This window comes from Chaetura pelagica, unplaced genomic scaffold (assembly GCF_000747805.2).
Source record: "Chaetura pelagica isolate M959 unplaced genomic scaffold, ChaPel_1.0 scaffold2, whole genome shotgun sequence".
Lineage (NCBI taxonomy): Eukaryota > Metazoa > Chordata > Aves > Apodiformes > Apodidae > Chaetura > Chaetura pelagica.
The window spans coordinates 485,814-504,147 of NW_009952796.1; the positions used below are offsets into that span (position 1 = coordinate 485,814).

An 18,334-nucleotide genomic window follows, 5' to 3' on the forward strand; every position below is an offset into this window, starting at 1 on the left:
GTGGAAGGGAGTGTAGGATATCTAGTGAGGTTGATGGTGTGATGTCAGTCTGGCACAACAGCTTTCTCAGCTAAGCTGAGATTAGGTTGCTTCTGTTTCATCAAAGTGGTGTTCCCACCACTTTGGGTGGGAGTCCAGATTGTAACTAAACTCTGTGAACTAAACTTCCAAAATCCTGAGCATGCACAGTTTCCTGCACTGAAGCAGGAAATCCTTTTTTTTTTTTTTTTTTTTTACAACTTTCCCAATCCACAGGAGGTGGGGAGCAGCAGCAAGAAGGATAGCTCAGCTTGCAGTGGTTTGAGGTAGAACTTTCTGCAGAGCGAATTTCATTAAAAAGGCATTAAATTCTTGTTTGCACCTACAGCTACAGGCTCACAGAGGTATTTGTAGCTTTCAGGGGACCATCACCTAACCATCTTCTCTCCCCTGTTTTTCCAGAGAAGAGCCAGGGTTAGTTTGAAAATAAGCTAAATTTTGTCCTGCTGTGGGAGCTCACATGATTGCCAGCTTTTGCAGCTAGCAGGGCTTTGTGTTACAGTCTGAACTGAGTCTCAGCAAGTTGCTGCAAGAGGCAGAGAGGACTGGATTCCCATCTTCAACCCTTCTTCAGAGTCTGGAAGGCACTGGGATACCAAACACCCCCTTTTTTAAAAAAAAAAATAATTGTTTTCAGTCATCCTTCAGGAGTCAACAGGGTTCTGGCGAGTTGCTGAAGAGAATCAAGGTCACCAATGCTTGCTGAGATAAGAACTGGATGCACCTGGCTCTTAGTGTACAAGAGGACCCTCTGATTCCTGTCAACTGCTCCAACTGAAAGGATTGAAAACCTTTTTGTTTCTCTCCTAGGTTAATGGAGACAGCAAAAGAAATGACCAGGGAGTCCTTACCTATCAAATGCCTTGAAGCAGTTATCCTGGGGATGTATCCTTTCATATGCCTGTGGCTTTTTCTACTTTTTTTCGTGCTGTTTAGTGTGTTGCCTTTCCTAGATGGTGTTTGAGATAGTCACAGCCAAAGGTGAGTGCCAGCAGCTCAGGGAACTGCTGTGGTATTGATCAACGAGTTGCCAAATCAAGTAGGTTTGTCGGTAGGAGCTTGGATGCTGTGTGCCCATCTCAAAAGTGCCACATTCCAGCCACATCGACTTTGTCTCCTGCTCTGGTAATCTGCATCATGTAAGGATCTGACCCAAAGTGCCCAGATAAATATCTGTCTACAGAATTCCTGTTTTCTTCATTAGTATTTCCCTGCTGGTTCCTGTTGGAGCATGGTAACACCTGAGAAATGCAGATTCTAGCCTGTTTGTCTAGTATTTACACAGCAAAGTCATGTTAGTTTTTGTGTCTCAGCCCACAGCTGTCCTTTGTGCAGAAACATTTTGCATTATAGTTAAGCATTTAAGCATAATGCTTGCTTCCTACTGAGTCTCTGAAAAAAACCCCAAGAATATTTTAATTTAGAAACTGACTTGCTTCTTGACCCTCTTGTGCTGTCACTGATAAATCAACCTGCATCATCCTAAAACACCAGAGGAGGGCAAGGCAGGGCTACAGAAATAATTGTATTCTGGGAGTGTCTTACCACAACCGATCAAGTTTGATTTAAAACAAAACCTCAACCCAAAATAAGCCCTGTAGCAAACCAGCCTCTGGCATCTCTTGGCAGCATTTTGCTTGCTGCTGCTGCCCCCTCTCGTGGGAGAAGGAGGCAGCAGAGCCTGGCAGGTAGTGCCCGGTGTTGGCTCATGAGTTGGGGTGGCTGCTGTGGGGTGGTAAGGGGACATGGGCTGAGCAAGCATGTGGTGTGCAAGACTTGATGCTGGATGTGGTCCCCCTGGTGCTAGGAGGTCTGTGGTGTGCACTGGGGGCTGCCTGTGCACCAGGGATGGGCTTCAGGTCCAAGTCTGACAGGTGGCTCTGGTGACTGGGGGTTTCTGTCCCCTGCAAATGCTGGCAGGGTGTGCATGAAGCTAGAGGGATGAGGGTCCAAGGCAATTGATGTCAGCAAGAGAATCAAACCAATGCCCTCCTGCAAACAGAATGATCCACTGATGTCGGTGGATCTGTTGTGCTTGTCCTTGTGTCAGGAGTGTGTCCCAAACTTATTTGGGGATGATCTGGGACATAATCCCCAGGTGGAGCTGATGCTGCTCTGCAGTGTCAGTGTGGCTTCTAGTTCTGTATTTCAAGCACTGAATATTTCAGGTATTAGACCAGCAGAGGGTGAACATATTAGTGGCATACAGAGGGTGATAACCTAAAAGTATTCTTGCTGATATAAAAGTTTTGACTCAGACTGTTTTACTTTGGAAAGAGGGTTTATTCTGCTTGCCTCAAACCTGACTTTTTTTTTTCCCCAGGATGTGGAAGCAAAATAGTATAAAGCTATGATTTATGCTGTTGGGTGTAATCTGAAATTTCTTCAGACTTTTAAGATTAGGATTAATCTTTCTCTCTGTAGATGTTACTTTAATTTTAATATTTTTTTTTTAAATTGAGATTACCTTCTGAAAAGGCTTAGGCAGGGGAGGATGTGGGACAAGCCAGTCTTCCCATGGCTTTTACTTGCTGTCTTGGAAGTCTGCTGTGTAAGAACTGGAGCTATCTGCTGGGGTGGTGTGGTCCAGTAAAAGATGCATTAACGTTTAAAAGATCCATGCAATACAAAACTTAAGGATTTTGCTTCAAGTGTGGGTACACAAAGTCTAGCAGTGGTGAGTGGATGGGCTGCCTGAATATGTGTGCTTTGGAAGTGGCCAATACATCCCATGTCCATGCAGAACCTCGTGGTGCTGTGCAGCCTGTGTGTCGTGTGGGCTTTTGGAAGGCAATGTGCACTTGCAGCCCAGAAAGCCAACTGTATCCTTGGCTGCATCAAAAGAGGCATGGCCAGCAGGTTGAGGGAGGTGATTTTCTTCCTCTTTCTGCACTCGTGAGACCTCACCTGGAGTACTGTGTCCAGTTCTGGGGCCCCCAACAGAAGAAGGACATCAAGTTCTTGGAGCGAGTCTGGAGGAGGGCCACAAAGATGATCAGAGGGCTGGAGCACCTCAGTTACAAGGCTGAGAGAGTTGGGGTTGTTCAGCCTGGAGAAGTGAAGGCTCTGGGGAGACCTTACAGCAGCCTTCCAGTACCTAAGGGGGCTACAGGAAAGCTGGGGAGAGACTTGTTACAAGGTCTTCTAGTAATAGGACATGGGGTAATGGATTAAAACTTAAAGAGGGGAGATTTAGGTTTGACATTAGGAAAAAAGTCTGTAGTGTGAGGTTGGTGAGACACTGGCACAGGTCGCCTGGAGGAGCTGTGGATGCCTCATCCCTGGAAGTGTTCAAGGCCAGGCTGGATGGGGCTTGGAGCAACCTGGTCTAGTGGTCCCTGCCCATGCGAGGGGGTTTGGAACTAGATTAATTTAAAGGTCCTTTCTGACTCAAACCATTCTATGCTTCTATGATCTTTGTAACAGCATGTCGGGAAGAGTGTGTGTTTTTCTCAGCCACGAGATTTTGATCATCTGTGTTGCCCTCTGGGTGGGAACATGGTGAGGCCAGCAGCTGCAACTTGCTTTTTGAGGTCAGGTGGTTACCAGGTAAGAGGTGTGCTTACAGTCTCTGGAGTGTCAAACCAACGTCTTCACGTGTGCCTGAGCTGAGCATCCCTCTGTGTGTGTGTGTTTGTGTTAACCTCTGGTCCCTTTGTCTCTGGAAATAAGGTACTGCTTGTAATTTGTGTGCTGGCAGGCTTTGCTGTGTTGCTTGGATACCAAGAAGAGCTCAGCCCGCTGCAGTGGGCCCTGGTGGGAGCCTTCATTCAAAGGCCGACTTGCGCAGAGCAGCTTAGCAAGATGTCATTTTAATTGAGCTGCTTGCTGGCTCGTGCAATTGCCTTTTACTGTATGACTGCTTATAAAATGCTTCTCTAATCCCTCTTGGTGCAGAATTAAGTTTTGCATAATTGCCTTCATACTAGATCTTGAAGCATTTTTATAGGGCATTGAGTTAAAATACTGGGATACCTTGTCTGCATGTACCAAGGGAGCAGCTGCTGTGAGATGACTGAAGGCTTGTACAAATCTCCCAATATTATTTTGCAGCAGTCTGCATGGCTCTTCTTCCCTGCATAACTGTCTGAACTGGCTTCTTATCTCCCTGCTTACATGGTCTACTCATCAGTGCCTGACCAGAGGCATTCCTCTTGCTGTTTCCCCCAGGGCATTTCTCAGTTCAGTTGTACATCAGCTGAGTAATGATGCATTCAGCCTATTCTTTCTGAGCAAGGATCAAAATGACTTGTGCTCAAGAAAGGGAGTAGTAAACTAAAAATTCCAAGGGAATTTTATCTGTGCTGTATTTTATTAAAATGTAGAGAGCAAAATTTGAGAGAGGGGGAGAGGAAGTGGCACAGTGCATCCATCCTCAGGGAGTCTCTCTGAGTGTGTCTGTGTTGGGTGAATATAACTCCTCTTGCCTGTGCCTCTCCCAGGTCATGTGAGGTGACAGTCAGACCATGCAGTGTATTAGACCTCCTGCCTGTCCAATATCATTACATGAGAAAGAGGAGAGCAGAAGTGCCTCAGGAGGGAGAAATAGTTGAATAGCTTCTGTCCTGTGCCTGCTGTGCATTTAATCAGTGGATTATGTTTATTACTGCTGGAGATCTGGGCCCACCCTGCTCTTCCTGCTTAGCAGTGACATCCTTGGGCTTAGAGTGAGTGTTTTCAGTAGTGGAGAGTTTCTTGCTGCAGTCATTGCAGGGTACTGTTGTCCCTGAGGTGCCTCTTCTTGCCTCCTGTATGCTTGTCCACAGCTTGACCTACTTTGTGACTGAAATGTGGGCAAGGAGGGTCCTGCTGAGTATCTGCACCCCCTCTGGTAGCCTGGAAGAGCTGGGAGAGAACTTTTAATTGCTTCAGTTGTCACAGTCTAATCTTACACTAGTCACCTCAGACTGCAGCTGGGCACTGGAGAGCAAAACAAGCAATGCCTGGCAGTCCTGCTTTGGGAGGCTGAGCCAGCTGCTGGAGCTGTTCCTTTGTGTGCCCTGGAGTTGCTGAGGGAAACCTGAGCCCTCTATGCAGATGACATCCAGATGTGGGCTCGGTAGTACTCTGCCTCACAGTAAGCAATCCCAGTTCTAGGATGTTGGCTCTTCTGGAGCCTGTGGGAAATGCCATCTGACTCTAGGCTGTGGTTGGAAACTTCTCTGAGTGTTTACTGCTGGCAGTTGGAGGCCCTCTAACAGCATGAGCAATTGCTCAGAAAAATAGCTTTTTTGTTTTCATGAAGCCTTCTCTGGCCATTTTGAAGTGAGAGGTTTATTTTCCTCCTGCTCCACCTCCTCACTCTGTGCTAGTGCTTTCAGCATTGCAAGTGTAAATAAAGCTGTCTCCTCATTCCTCTCAGCCTGCTCTTGTCTCCTCCAGCTTGGTCATGCCCTGTGGCACAGCTTGTTGTGATGGCTTGGGATGCTTGCTTGTGCTTCCCGAGCCCTTGTGAGTGGCAGGAGAGGAGGGGACCAGAAACCCCATGGCTTTCTGTGCTCACCTTGACCAGACTCCAGCAGAAAAAGTCCTTGCTGGGCTCCAAGACAAGAAGCACTGTAATGTTGTCCTGTCTGAGTAAAATAAGGGAGAAATTAAAACTAACATATAACAAATTGATTAGCACAAATGATGCAGTGGGCACTTGTTTGCTCAATATCAGGTTCATCTATTTTCAGTATTTTGTCTCTGCTTTGCAAGGCAAAGTGGGACTTGTAGTGGAGACAACAGAACGTGTCATTTATGATGCTGGGTCTTCTTGCAGCTGGAGGAGAAGCATCTGCCAGTCTGGACAATGTCCAGAATTTCTTGGTTTGTTTCAAACTGCAGGGCTTTGCTGTACTGACTTGTGTTTGGACTTTGCTCCTTTGGGGCTCTGAGGAGGAGAGTCTCCCCACATCTCCTGTTCCTGGAGGTCTCTGCGGCTCTGGGCCCTCACTGGTGCTGCAGGATGGGGCACAATGTGGGGATAGCTCTTGTCTCCTCACCTGTCATTACCACACCCCTTGCACAGTTGCTGCCTGTCAGCTTGGCAAAGGCACCAGGTTTTTTTTTCCCCTACAGCTAAACTCCTGTTGAAACCAGTTTAGATGCAGGTGGGCTGAAGTCCTTGCAGTGTGTCCCCTTGCCTTCTGTTCAGCTGGCTGCAGTTCTTAGTGGTGGTGGAAAACTACTGGTGGCAAGTAACCCAAGCTCACCTAGCCACGGGGAGCCAGCTACTGTTTGGCAGGTGGTATCAGCTGCTAAGGCCTATTTCCAGAAGTATTTAAAGACCGTAGCCAAAGTACTGGCATGTGGAAAGGTCCTGCTCCAATTAGTTATTAATAATAATTGAAAAAGTAAGAGAGAACATTTTCTTCCTATACGTTCCTCCTGGCAGATAAACAATGTGAAGGCTTTAAAGTCTCTCATCTGGCTGGGAACTGCTCTGTGCTCTGCAATGGGGGCACCTGTGTAGTGAAGGGCGTGTCCTGGGGGAAGATGCTGGAACTCATGAGGCTTTTTTGATACTGGAGTCCACCAGGAGGTGGAAAAAAACAAAACAAACAAGCCACAGAAAAGCATTGATTGAGTCATTGTGTGAGCATGCCAATTTAAAGAAAACTCACCCAGACACTTTTTGCACATGCGTCTTAAAAATAAGGGATTGGCTCAGCTGACACCTTAACTAATTCTCACCTTTTTTTTCAAACTGGCTAAGGATGTTACTTCTCATTTGCCCCACTGCCCAGAAAGGTCCAGGTGGAAGCCAGAGTGCAGGCTATGGGTACTTGTGTTGACTTGCAGATCTGTAGGAGCTGTGTGCTGGTGTGGGAAATCTGGCCCTTTCTGACTGCTAGGCAGTACTGGTTACTCAAGAAAGCCTGTTTGTTCATAGAGCCATGCTGGTTTACTCCAAGGGCCTACATGGCCAAAGTGTGTTGTATGCTTCGTGCCCAGTTCTTCTCCCTTGACCCAAACCTGTATCTTTCAAAATCAGCCTCCTAGGGTACAAAAGCAGAAGTCATTAGTTGCCTAATACATGCAGCCCTGACTGACAGGTGTTAATGTCTCTGGGGTGGAAGAAACTTAAGTTAAAGGACCATATGAGGCTGCAGAAGAAGCTCACCTAGCCACGGGGAGCCAGCTACTGTTTGGCAGGTGGTATCAGCTGCTAAGGCCTATTTCCAGAAGTATTTAAAGACCGTAGCCAAAGTACTGGCATGTGGAAAGGTCCTGCTCCAATTAGTTATTAATAATAATTGAAAAAGTAAGAGAGAACATTTTCTTCCTATACGTTCCTGCTGGCAGATAAACAATGTGAAGGCTTTAAAGTCTCTCATCTGGCTGGGAACTGCTCTGTGCTCTGCAATGGGGGCACCTGTGTAGTGAAGGGCGTGTCCTGGGGGAAGATGCTGGAACTCATGAGGCTGTTTTGATACTGGAGTCCACCAGGAGGTGGAAAAAACCAAAACAAACAAGCCACAGAAAAGCATTGATTGAGTCATTGTGTGAGCATGCCAATTTAAAGAAAACTCACCCAGACACTTTTTGCACATGCATCTTAAAAATAAGGGATTGGCTCAGCTGACACCTTAACTAATTCTCACCTTTTTTTTCAAACTGGCTAAGGATGTTACTTCTCATTTGCCCCACTGCCCAGAAAGGTCCAGGTGGAAGCCAGAGTGCAGGCTATGGGTACTTGTGTTGACTTGCAGATCTGTAGGAGCTGTGTGCTGGTGTGGGAAATCTGGCCCTTTCTGACTGCTAGGCAGTACTGGTTACTCAAGAAAGCCTGTTTGTTCATAGAGCCATGCTGGTTTACTCCAAGGGCCTACATGGCCAAAGTGTGTTGTATGCTTCGTGCCCAGTTCTTCTCCCTTGACCCAAACCTGTATCTTTCAAAATCAGCCTCCTAGGGTACAAAAGCAGAAGTCATTAGTTGCCTAATACATGCAGCCCTGACTGACAGGTGTTAATGTCTCTGGGGTGGAAGAAACTTAAGTTAAAGGACCATATGAGGCTGCAGAAGAGCTGAGAGAGAACGGGAAGGGTTTCTCCAAGGGTTGGGGACATGCTGTACCAACCTATTCCTGTGAGACCCTGGTAGAGCTCCAGCTGTTGTCCCTGTGCATTTCCTGGGTGTGGGAGAAGAAGAGGGGTACTGAGGCAAGAGGTGGGCCAGCCAGAAGATTAGTGTCCCTTTTGTGTGATCCCCAAGTAGATCAGCATCCCTCACTGCTGTTTTTCTGCTGCTTTGATTTACACAAAGACCCGAGATCAGGAGGCCACCAAGCTTATGTTACAGCTGCTTTTGCCCTCTCTTTCTCTGCTCTGCTTCTGTATTGTGGCACATAATTTACTCCCTGACTCTCCATCCTGCAGTTACAGTTCCAGCTCAAAAGTGTGATTACAGCTGCAGCATTGCTGTGTCATTGCCTTTTGTTTGCCACAATACAGCTCTCTTTGGGCAGAGCAAAAAGGAAGAGAAATAATAATGATGCATGGGTGGAGGGGAAGATCTGATGTGCCTTTCCAGCCCATTTGCTGTGTATTTCATCTCTGGTGGGGGCTCTCATTAACTAGTCACTCAGCAGAAGCAACCTCCACCTAAAGGTTAATTTCCGCAGCGGTTGTTGCTATGTTATTTGATGGTGGGTAATTTCCAACCTCAAAGGATTCTTTTACTCCTACCTAGTATTTAATGAGATTAAATTGCAACTTCTTCAGGACCTCATGGTGGAAGTGTGTATGTGTGGCAGGTGGCCACCAAAGCTTTGTGTGGACTTAATAGAAAGGCACTTGGTGAGCAGAGAGAAAACCCTTTCATAATGAGGGGGAAAAATAGTGGCAATGTTTGAAAGCTTCGTAGGTGTTAATAAAAGATACTGCTTTTTCAGTTACACAGAATGATAAATACAATGGCCTTCTGCAAGAATCTGTCTGTAGGGGACATTATTGTAACATAACTTTGATGTACACAGGATGCTCCTTTTAAGGCCTGGAGCAAGATGACCTTTTAAATGAGGTGACAGTGGGCTGAGTTTTCCAGTTGATATAATGGTTCTGAGTCCCATTCTGACCTTGCTGTGTATTTATAATCTTTACTGGCACAACAGCAATCCAGTGAGACCACTGAAGGCAGTAGAGCTATTTCTGTTCTGTGTCAGGGTAGTTGATGTCAGGCTGAGCTTTGATAAGTTGCTGCAGGGTGCTCATGTTTGGTGTAGGTGGGGCAGCAGATGGGCAGAGGTGGGCACACGCAGTCTTGGCTGGGTGAGGGGTTGTGCCTTCAGTAGGGAGGACTGAGCTGTGCTTTGCACTTGTCCAGACTTGCTGTTGTAGAAATACTGAAGTACACCAGGAGCTGGGGCCATGGTGTTGTCAATTTCTGTACCCTCTCGTGTTTTCTCCAGGCTGCTAAAGCTGATTACATCTAGCACTGAACACAATGGAATATGTTTGACACGGAACAGAAAAGCTTCCCTGTGGCTGTTCTGAAAGATTATTGCCAATGTGTTTGCCTTGCATTTTTATATGTACAGAGGTTTAACTCCTTGCTCTTGACCTAGATTCTAGGCAGTCCACAAATCTCCTACTAGTTGGTTTCTGTGTTCACCTGGAGGGCAAAAGTTCAACAAGCAACAGATGGGTGAAGTATCCTGTTGAGGTAGTGCTTTAGAGACAGATGAGAGCTACTGGATACTCTTTCTGCATCTCCATAGAGGAGAGAGGAATGTGGGGTGCAGACGGAAGCTCAGCATCCCAGGGAGTTGGACTGCTGGTGAGGTGTCAGGCTTGGCAGAACCAAAGCTGAACCGAATTGTGTTTTATGGTATTGGTACAAAGGCTTTTTGCATTCTCAGTTTCCCAGCAGCTGTCAGGCAGCTGTGCTACACAGGCTGGGGAGGAAAGCCAGCCACAGTAACAACCCAGGGCATCTCAGCTGTGCAGGGGCTCTTGTTTCACTGCTGTTAAAGACCTACTTTTGGGCCACGGCTTGGTGGAGGAGGGGATGCTGGAGATCACCGGAGCAGGACCCTGGTCTGAGCCAGTTCCTTCAGCTCCAGTGGGCACTGACCTCACTCCTCTGTTCTTCAGGCTGCCCTGACATGATGCTGGCAGTACTGTCTGTCAGGCTGGTGTGTTTCATAGTGGCATTGCCCTGACTGCATCTGCCTCTGGGGTTGGCTCCAGGCTTAGACCAGGTGCCTCTGGCGGGAGTAACCCCAGGCTGGAGCATCTTGCTGCAGCCTTTTCTGGTCATCCCTCCTTCATTCCCCAGGCGTGGGCAGGGGTCTCAGCTGCTGAGGGGAAGGGTGCCTTGCTGTCCCAGGGGCCAAGTGTCAGTACATGGAGCCAGGGTGGGTTTCAGCTGTCCAGGGATTAGCAGAAGGCAGCTGTGTACAACGTAGTCTCTGACGCAAGCCTGCTTGTGTGAGGGAATCTCTTTCCTGCCCCTGGCACAGGCCAGCAGCCTCCCAGGGAGATGGCCAGGGACCTGTGCATAGTTCCCCTCTGAGATCACCTGCTATGCTGGTACGGAGCTTGGCCCCAGCCTCTGCACACAGTGCATTTGAAATGGCCATCCAGTGATGCAGGGGATGTGTTTTGCTGTTTGAAAGTATTTGTTCTGCTTGGGAGCTTTACCTTACAAGGGTAACAAACAAAACTGTTCTTGGATGAGGGGCCATGCCGAGTGCCAGTTTGAAGATGGAAAGGCAGACCGTCACCCTGGAGAGGAATAAATTAAGATTTATTTGGGTTTTTTGTACTGTTTGACGATGTGGGAAAATCAGGATCAGTATCCTGAGTCATATCAAGCTGCAGCATGACACGGAGGGAAACACTGTTCCCTTCTAGGAGCATGGGAGTTTGATATTGGTTATCAAATGGGGTAGTTCTCACAGATCTGAGAAGGGTGGGCTCTCTTGTGGTGTGCTGACCCAAACACTGTTGTGGTTTTTTCCTTCCCTACAAGGATGGTCGAGATTCAGGCCCTTCCCTGCCTGAACCGTTGCATTTATTCTCCAAGCAGTGAAATGGGCTTTGGCAGGAATAAATTTGTGTTGGCAAGAAAACACTTGTCCTGGAAGTTAAAAAAATACTGCTAAAGGTGTCTTAGAGGTGTAATTATGAGTGCTCCCCAGCGCTGCTGTTGCCTTGACGCCGTGCACACCAGATACTTAACAAATGGACAGCCCTCCGTGGAACGATTCCCCATCAGCTTTAAAACCCACTTCTCAGGGAACTATTTTCATCATGTGGTGCTTGGGATTTACTGCAACGGCCGGTACGGGTCGCTGGGCATGAGCCGACGATCAGACCTGATGGACAAACCTCTAACGTACCGAACTCTGAGCGACCTCATCTTTGAATTTGAAGACTCCTATAAAAAGTACTTGCATTCAGTCAAAAAAGTAAAAATCGGATTATACGTCCCGCACGAGCCGCACAGCTTCCAGCCCATCGTGTGGAAGCAGCTGGTCCTCAATGTGTCCAAAATGATGCGCACAGAAGTCAGGAAGGAGCTGGAGAAGTTTGCCAGGGACATGAGGATGAAGGTAGGTCAGCGTGCCTGGGCGGTGGGCTCAGAGGTGGTTGTGCCTCACTCCGTCCTACAGAGGCTGTTCTTGCTCCGTGTCAACAGACTGATCCTTGCCTGAGGTTAAGGTGGTACCAGGTGTGCTGGGGGGGGGTGCTTGCATCTGTCTCAGTGGTTCTCCCACAGTGTTTGGTGTGTTTTCAAGCCCTTACAGCAGTTTTTTTAGTTCAAAGATCTCACCTTCAGCCTGCAGAACACTTGAACACTCCTCCCTGGCCATCAAGGAGCTCTTCCCTCGTTTTTTTTCAGGCTCCAGAAGAGGTGGCTGGGGAGAACCAGAGTGCCTGGGGCTCGTGGGGTGGGTGTCCTGATTGCTGGTAGGAATATCTGCTCTGGCACCTGAGCTGCAAGGGGTACCATAGGACAACTCTGTCAGTGGTTGCTTCTCTTTGCAGGGCATGCTGGTGGGCTTGTGATGCACCACCTGATGCCCACCAACCTTGGCTAAATCACAAAGTAGGTTACATGGGAAGGCAAGGAATACAAGTCTTTTGACAGGATGGTGCTTACCCGGTGGCTGGTTGGACTGAAGAGCCCAGAGGGAAATGACAGGGAGACAGGCAGGCTGCCAGGGGGCTGGACAGTTTGGCTGCCTTTGAGAATGAGGGGGTGTCCCTGACCATTCCTCCAGGGCTGGTGTGGGTGAAGTGTTGCTTGTGGTCACGGTGGAAGGGGATTTGGTGCCTTTCCAGCCTGCTGCTGGCAGCAGGGGCAGAGCAGGTGTGTTGCTAAGTATGGGGCTGGCTCTTGTGGAGAGGCATGCAGCATCCCATCCAAGTTATTTTGGGTTCCTGTCCCCTGCTCTGCTGAGGAGTGGCTCTTATGTAGCAGCCATGTGCCTTTTTGGCTGAGGCACCTGCCTCCTTTCCCTGACTTTGGGGTGAGTGTCACCAGTGGCATCATAGCCCCAGTGTCCTGCTGCCACCTTTCCTGCCTTGCCAAGGAATTTTGAGGGTCACCTTGTGCCATACTGTCACCTTAAGCAAATGTGCATGATTAGAAGTGTAGTGAAGAACCTTCCTGCCCAATCTTTTCTACTCAGGCACTTTTAATACCATCTAGAGAGCAAACAGCTGAAGCAGGCTCTAGTTGAAGTCTTCATGGGTGGATGACTTATGGAGCTTCATACTTCACAGAGGGACCAGCTCTGTTTGTGTGCTGTTTTTGTGACATTAGGTCCAGTCTTTGTAAATGCCCCCAGGCCAGGACTGCAGACCTGAACCATTGAAGGTTGAAGGCCTTGCATCTGGCTCTTCCCTTGAGTTAGTGCAGAATTTGAGCCCCTTGATTCAGAGGGCTCCCATTGTGACGGGTCTGACTTCGGGAGGGGTCTGGTCCTAAAAACAGCCTGGGGTGTGTGTGCTGTGCTGAAGGACTTCTGAGGTTGGAAGGTCTAGGGGACGTGAGCAAGTGTGTGAATGGACAGGAGACTTACTGAAAGGTCCCACTGTCACACAGGGCTCAACTGCGAGCCTGGGAGGCGACTGCCTCTGTTCGCAGAGACGAAAGCTGGAGAGGCCAGTTTGGCCACGTGAGTTTCCTTCAGCTGAGACTCAAAGCTGTTTTTCTTATCCCTTGTTGTTGCCAGCTCTGAAGAAAGCTGTGGATGAGACCTTTTTTTCAGTATTTAGCTGGGAACTGAATTGGTGATACCAACTAATTTTTCAGGGTGCCCCTGAACAGCTATCACATGATAACTGCTTTGGCTTCCTCTTAACTTGGGCAGGGTTTGAATAAACCCCAAGGGACTGAAGGCTCTTTGTATGTCATTCCCACTACTGTATGAGGCCCTTTATTTTTATTTTTCATTTTCAGTGAATCATTGCCTTTACTGAACGCCTTTTCCTTCCCTCCCCCCTCTCTCAGATTCTGAAACCCTCAAGTGCCCATTCTCCAATGAAAGAGAGGTCACGGGGTAAGTCGCTGTCCCCTCGCCGAAGACAAGCCAGCCCTCAGAGGCGCACATGCAGAAGAGACAAGTCGTGAGTATTCCAGCTGTAATCACTGGTGGGTCAGAAGTTGAGGATGATGATGTGTTACTTTGCTGCACAAAACTCACCTGTGTACACTAGCATATATAGGAAAAATGTACCAGGTATTTTGGTTGCCTGAGAGGCTTCAGAAGCCACCAGTGCTGCTGATGTCCTGGTATTCCTGTGTTTACTGCTGCTTGATGGCCCCTCCATATGGTGTCCTTGGAGGCCAGGGTGGCCTTTGCTTGGTTAAATCTTACAGGGCTGTTGGATGGCTGTGAAAGTGGAAGTGTGGGTTTCACCTTTTCTTTTTTTCAGTCTTCATACAGTCCACTTTCTGGAGAAATGAACCTCGGGAACCTATGTAGGAGGTAGTAGTTTTAAAGTAGTTTGATAATGTTTAAGGGTGTTTGGACATGGGTATTAAAAACAGGAAGATGTATCTGCGAGTGGTGGTGGGGTGCTCTGCTGTCATGGTCACTGAGACAAAAAATGGATTGTCCATCATGAGCATTTGTATGGAGCTGTCCTAATGGAGTATTTTTTGCTAAGGACTGTCTGACTTACAGTCAGATCACTAATAGTCACATATAAGACTGACTTATAGTGAAAAAGTAAACCTTTTCTCTTCTTGCCAAAGCAGAAACATATTTTGCATTGTCTTTGATTTTAATTGGCTTAAAAAAACCCAAAACAAACCACTTCCCTGTGCATCGTAGCTAATAGTTCTTTAACTGTGTGGTGAACTGGGCCAAACTGCATGTAGTACCTCTAAATGAATAAACTGAGGTTCCAGATCATGGCCCTTTTACAGCCACTGACAATTCAGATTCCCATACCTTAAATGTGGAAGAGTTGAGTTTTAGCTGTACTGCCTCATGCCAGGAAGCTGACTACTGTGAAACGTAACCCAGATGAGTCACGTATTTATTATGATCATTGCTTTTTAAATAGGCTCCCAGACTCCTGTCTGAGCACTTATTTATTTATTTTAAAGCAGCTAGCAAAGACATTAGACTAGCCTTCTAAAAATAACTTCAGGGTGCTTTAGCAGCAGATGATTTCACAGCAGGCTTTTATTTTTACATGTGAATTCACACTCAGTTTGTGGTTTTGTACTTTGGGCTTCATCACAGAGAGCTCCTTGGTTAGTGCATGAATAATTATAGTTGTAAATGGGCTCAGTTACTCCAGGCTTCTTCACCTCCTAGATTTGCTTTGAGGGATGGTTTCATCTTTGGGTTTCTGATTGTCATGGTTTAACGCTGGGCTGGCAATTAAACGACAGATGATCTCTGTTTAACTCCTCTCCCTTCCACCATGGGGAAAGGAGAGAGTGTAAGGGAGAGAAACTTATGGGATGGAAACTAAACTGCACAGCTTTAATGAAACAGTAGTGATGAAAAGGAAAATAATGAAATATATATAAATGTAATACAAAGCCACTGTCACAGTCATCCTCCAGTAATGCTTGAGTCACCACTGAGGCTGCAAGGCAGCCCTGGCAAAGCCCCAGACTGGGCTTCTGGGGTCAGCAGCAGACTGGATGCAGGAAAGCATGGATTCAGAAATGCATGGATCGGGATCAACAGCAGATAAACGGCTGGCCATGGCTGAAGAGAGCTTGGCTCTCATGATCTGTCAAATTAATACCAAGTATGATGCATGCAGGATGGAATACTTTGTTCAGTTTTGGTTACCTGTCTGGTTAGCTTTTCCCAAAGGAGGATCGCAGGTGTGACGCCTTTACTCCCTTTTGTTTCCAGAGTGTAAGATGCTTTGGTGGTTTTGCTGTGTTGCTCTGTATCTAGGGCAAATTATATGTTGTTCTAAAATAAAACCTGGGTCACCATAATGCAAGATCCAGGACCCAGCTATAGCGTGATGCGGGAAGTGGGGGACTGAGTGTGGACTTCACACCAGATCTTCATCTCTGCTGGGTGGGAGCTCTTGCAGCACGTGCTTTGTGGCTGTGTCACAGGCCTGCAGGTCCTGCACAGCCCCCTCACAAGCCTGGCCTAGGCTTGGAAGGAAAAAGGGGGTAAAGGAGCTTTTGCCAGGTCCAGGACCCTTCTGCAGACCCAAGAGGCTGCTCTGTGTTAGAAGAGTGTTGCCAGGGAGAGGAACTGGGTTCCTGATGTTAAAATGATGCTTCTGTGCAGTGGCACTGGTGGCTCAAAGGCCAACTGTACCTTTCACCCCAACAGGATTAATGCTTCTGTACAGAGTTCCCTGCTGGGGATAAAACCCTTTCATTGTCAAATTAAAGATCTGCTGGTTTCTGCAACGGGAGGTCTCTGAGACCAGAATGGGGGGGATTGGCATCTCCTTATCAGGGATGAGCTGAGTGACACATACCAGAAACACCAGAGGAGAAACTGGGAGTTTTCTTTCACATATTGATGGATCTCTGAGAACCTAGTTGCAGTGAGAAGCCTTTGTGTTACAGAAGAGCAAAGACTTTCATCAGGCTCGCTAGACTTTAGGCTGAAATCCTAGCTAAAGGAGGGCCATGCGTATCAACACTGTGTTTTGTTTCTTTGTGGATCTCTTAACATGTTGCAATTACAGCTTTTTAGAGTTTGTAGGGGAGGGGTAGAGAAGTGTTTTGCTCTAGTGTGAGCTGGCAGGGGCTGAATAACGCATTCACTGGAGAGGTTTTACCTGCTGATGACAAGCTGTTATTACAGCCTGCTTTTTGTCAACAATAAAATTATACGGACCTGATGGGAGAAATCTGCCAGTGAAAAATACATTAACTGGAGTGTCTTTGCTGGATTGTTTCTGAAGGACAAAGGCTGAAGCAGTGCTTAAAGACAGAAGTGGATTTTACTGCTTCAACCCTTTAACTTTTCATCCTGGTTCCTTCCTAGCTTGTTAGGTAAATGCCAATGATGGCTGCTAGCAAACCCATGATAGTGTTTATTCTGGAAATACAGCTACAGGGCAGACAGGGTATGTTGCAGGACATGTGTGGCAGTGCAATGAGCAGTGCATGCCCGTCTAGGAGACTGATGTGTGGAGATAGTCTGTGTGCTCTTAGCTCACAGCTGTGTGATCCTGCTAAGGATGGCCAAGAGACAGGGTGAATAAAGAGGATATAGGGTGATGTGAACCTGTCTGGTAAGTCTCCTTTACTGTCTCCTCTTGTCCATCCTCCGAAGTCCCAAACCAAGAGGCTGCAGCAAATTGGAAGCCACTGTCCTGGAACAGGCAACACAGTGCTTCCTCTTCTATGGAAGTGCTTGGAGCTGAAGGCGTTTGGGAGTGTTCATATGAGTTTGGAAGGGAGCATCGTGTGGCAGCCTGAAGCAATCTCTGCTCCTTAGTGTCACTTCATCAGATCTAATATTAGGATGTGCAAAATCGGGCAGATCCGATGCAGACAGCTCGGGAATACTGTGTGCCCAGCAGCTATGCACAGCTTATTCATGTGCTCATCACCACAGCACTTGGGATGGGAGGTGCGATCTGATGGGCCAGTACAGCAGAGGTCCCTTTCTTCAGAGGGGATGTTTGACATCAAGTCATTTGCCAGCCAGGAGCTGCACTGCCTCTGCTCCAACAAATCCTTGTCTTTTCCTAAAACTCCGATGATAAACCTCATGGAGGAGAGTCTGTAGCTACAAGCTAAAGAATCGTCATGGAGTCAAAATGGGTGTGCAGTGACTTCCCATAGATAATCATAGAAGTCAGAACCATCTGGGTGTGCTTTAACTAAAACCATATTCTGGCTTTAATTAAAGGGAGGGAGTAAAGATGTTTTAGAACATACAGTGCATCCCTTGCTGGTCTCCAACTCCTATGCAAGCTGTGAGGGATGCAGCTTGTGACTTGTGTTCTGGCTAGTCAAATCCCATCTGCTTTGAAGGACCAAAGTGGAAAAATCCAAACTTACAATGCATTGTTCAGGTGTGATCCCTTCCTACAAGTGACAGAGACACAGTGAAGACTCCTTCACTTCTGTGAAGTACTTACAAACATGAAGTACTTGCAAACTGAGACAAACATGAGGCAGGGTTTGGGGCAGCACTGCAAGGAGGATTATGGAGTTGTTAAAAGAGGTGCTTGGATAAGTGGCAAAAAAAACAGGTTGTCTTCAGTGTGACTAGGCAGAAGAGTATTTGTTGTCCATAGCAATGTCCACAGGTCTCAATATGTGTGTGTATATATATGTAAACTATACATCCCCACCTCTTAGGGCTGTAGCAGTAAAGCTTTCAGGTGTGTGCACCCAGCAGCATGCCCCAGGAAGGGAAAGGGTTTCACTGGCCTACAGCCTGCCTGCCTCTCCTGTGGCTGTGCAGGCTGCCAGAAAAAAGCAGGCAGAGTACAACAAGGAGGCAGTGTGTGTAAACTCATAGTTCACATCTGCTGTCCAGCAAGCAAAGAGTAAGGGCAAGAGCTGGAAACCACGTCTGAGGACCTGTAGGAAAGCACTGGAGCCATTGCCAACATCATCTTGTACTACTTGGGCCCTAGCTGAATTTTTGAGGTGAAGTGGATACATTGTAGAGTCCACTAGGAAGAATGTGCATTTTAGACAATGTTTTTCTTTAGAAAAGCAATCATAAGGCTTAATGAGAAAAGAGGCTGGGATAAGGTCTCAGATTAGATTCTGCCATGGCTGATGTGGGAGAAGGGTGCTCTTAGGCTCTGATCACGGACCTCAAGATGAGATGACTTGTTCTTTGCTGGCACTGGGCTCCAGAGGCAATTCACACGAGTAGATTGATGG

At 47.4% G+C, this 18,334-nt stretch overlaps 1 protein-coding gene across 1 annotated transcript in view; it reads left to right on the forward strand.

Moving 5' to 3' along the window:
- Positions 1-18,334, forward strand: part of VASH2 (vasohibin 2) — a 29,007-nt gene that overhangs the window by 9,954 nt on the left and 719 nt on the right. Inside the window, exons 3-5 of the mRNA XM_009994721.1 lie at positions 850-924; positions 11,201-11,582; positions 13,490-13,605. Coding sequence (XP_009993023.1) covers positions 850-924; positions 11,201-11,582; positions 13,490-13,605 — 573 coding nt within the window. The remainder of the gene's footprint in view (positions 1-849; positions 925-11,200; positions 11,583-13,489; positions 13,606-18,334) is intronic.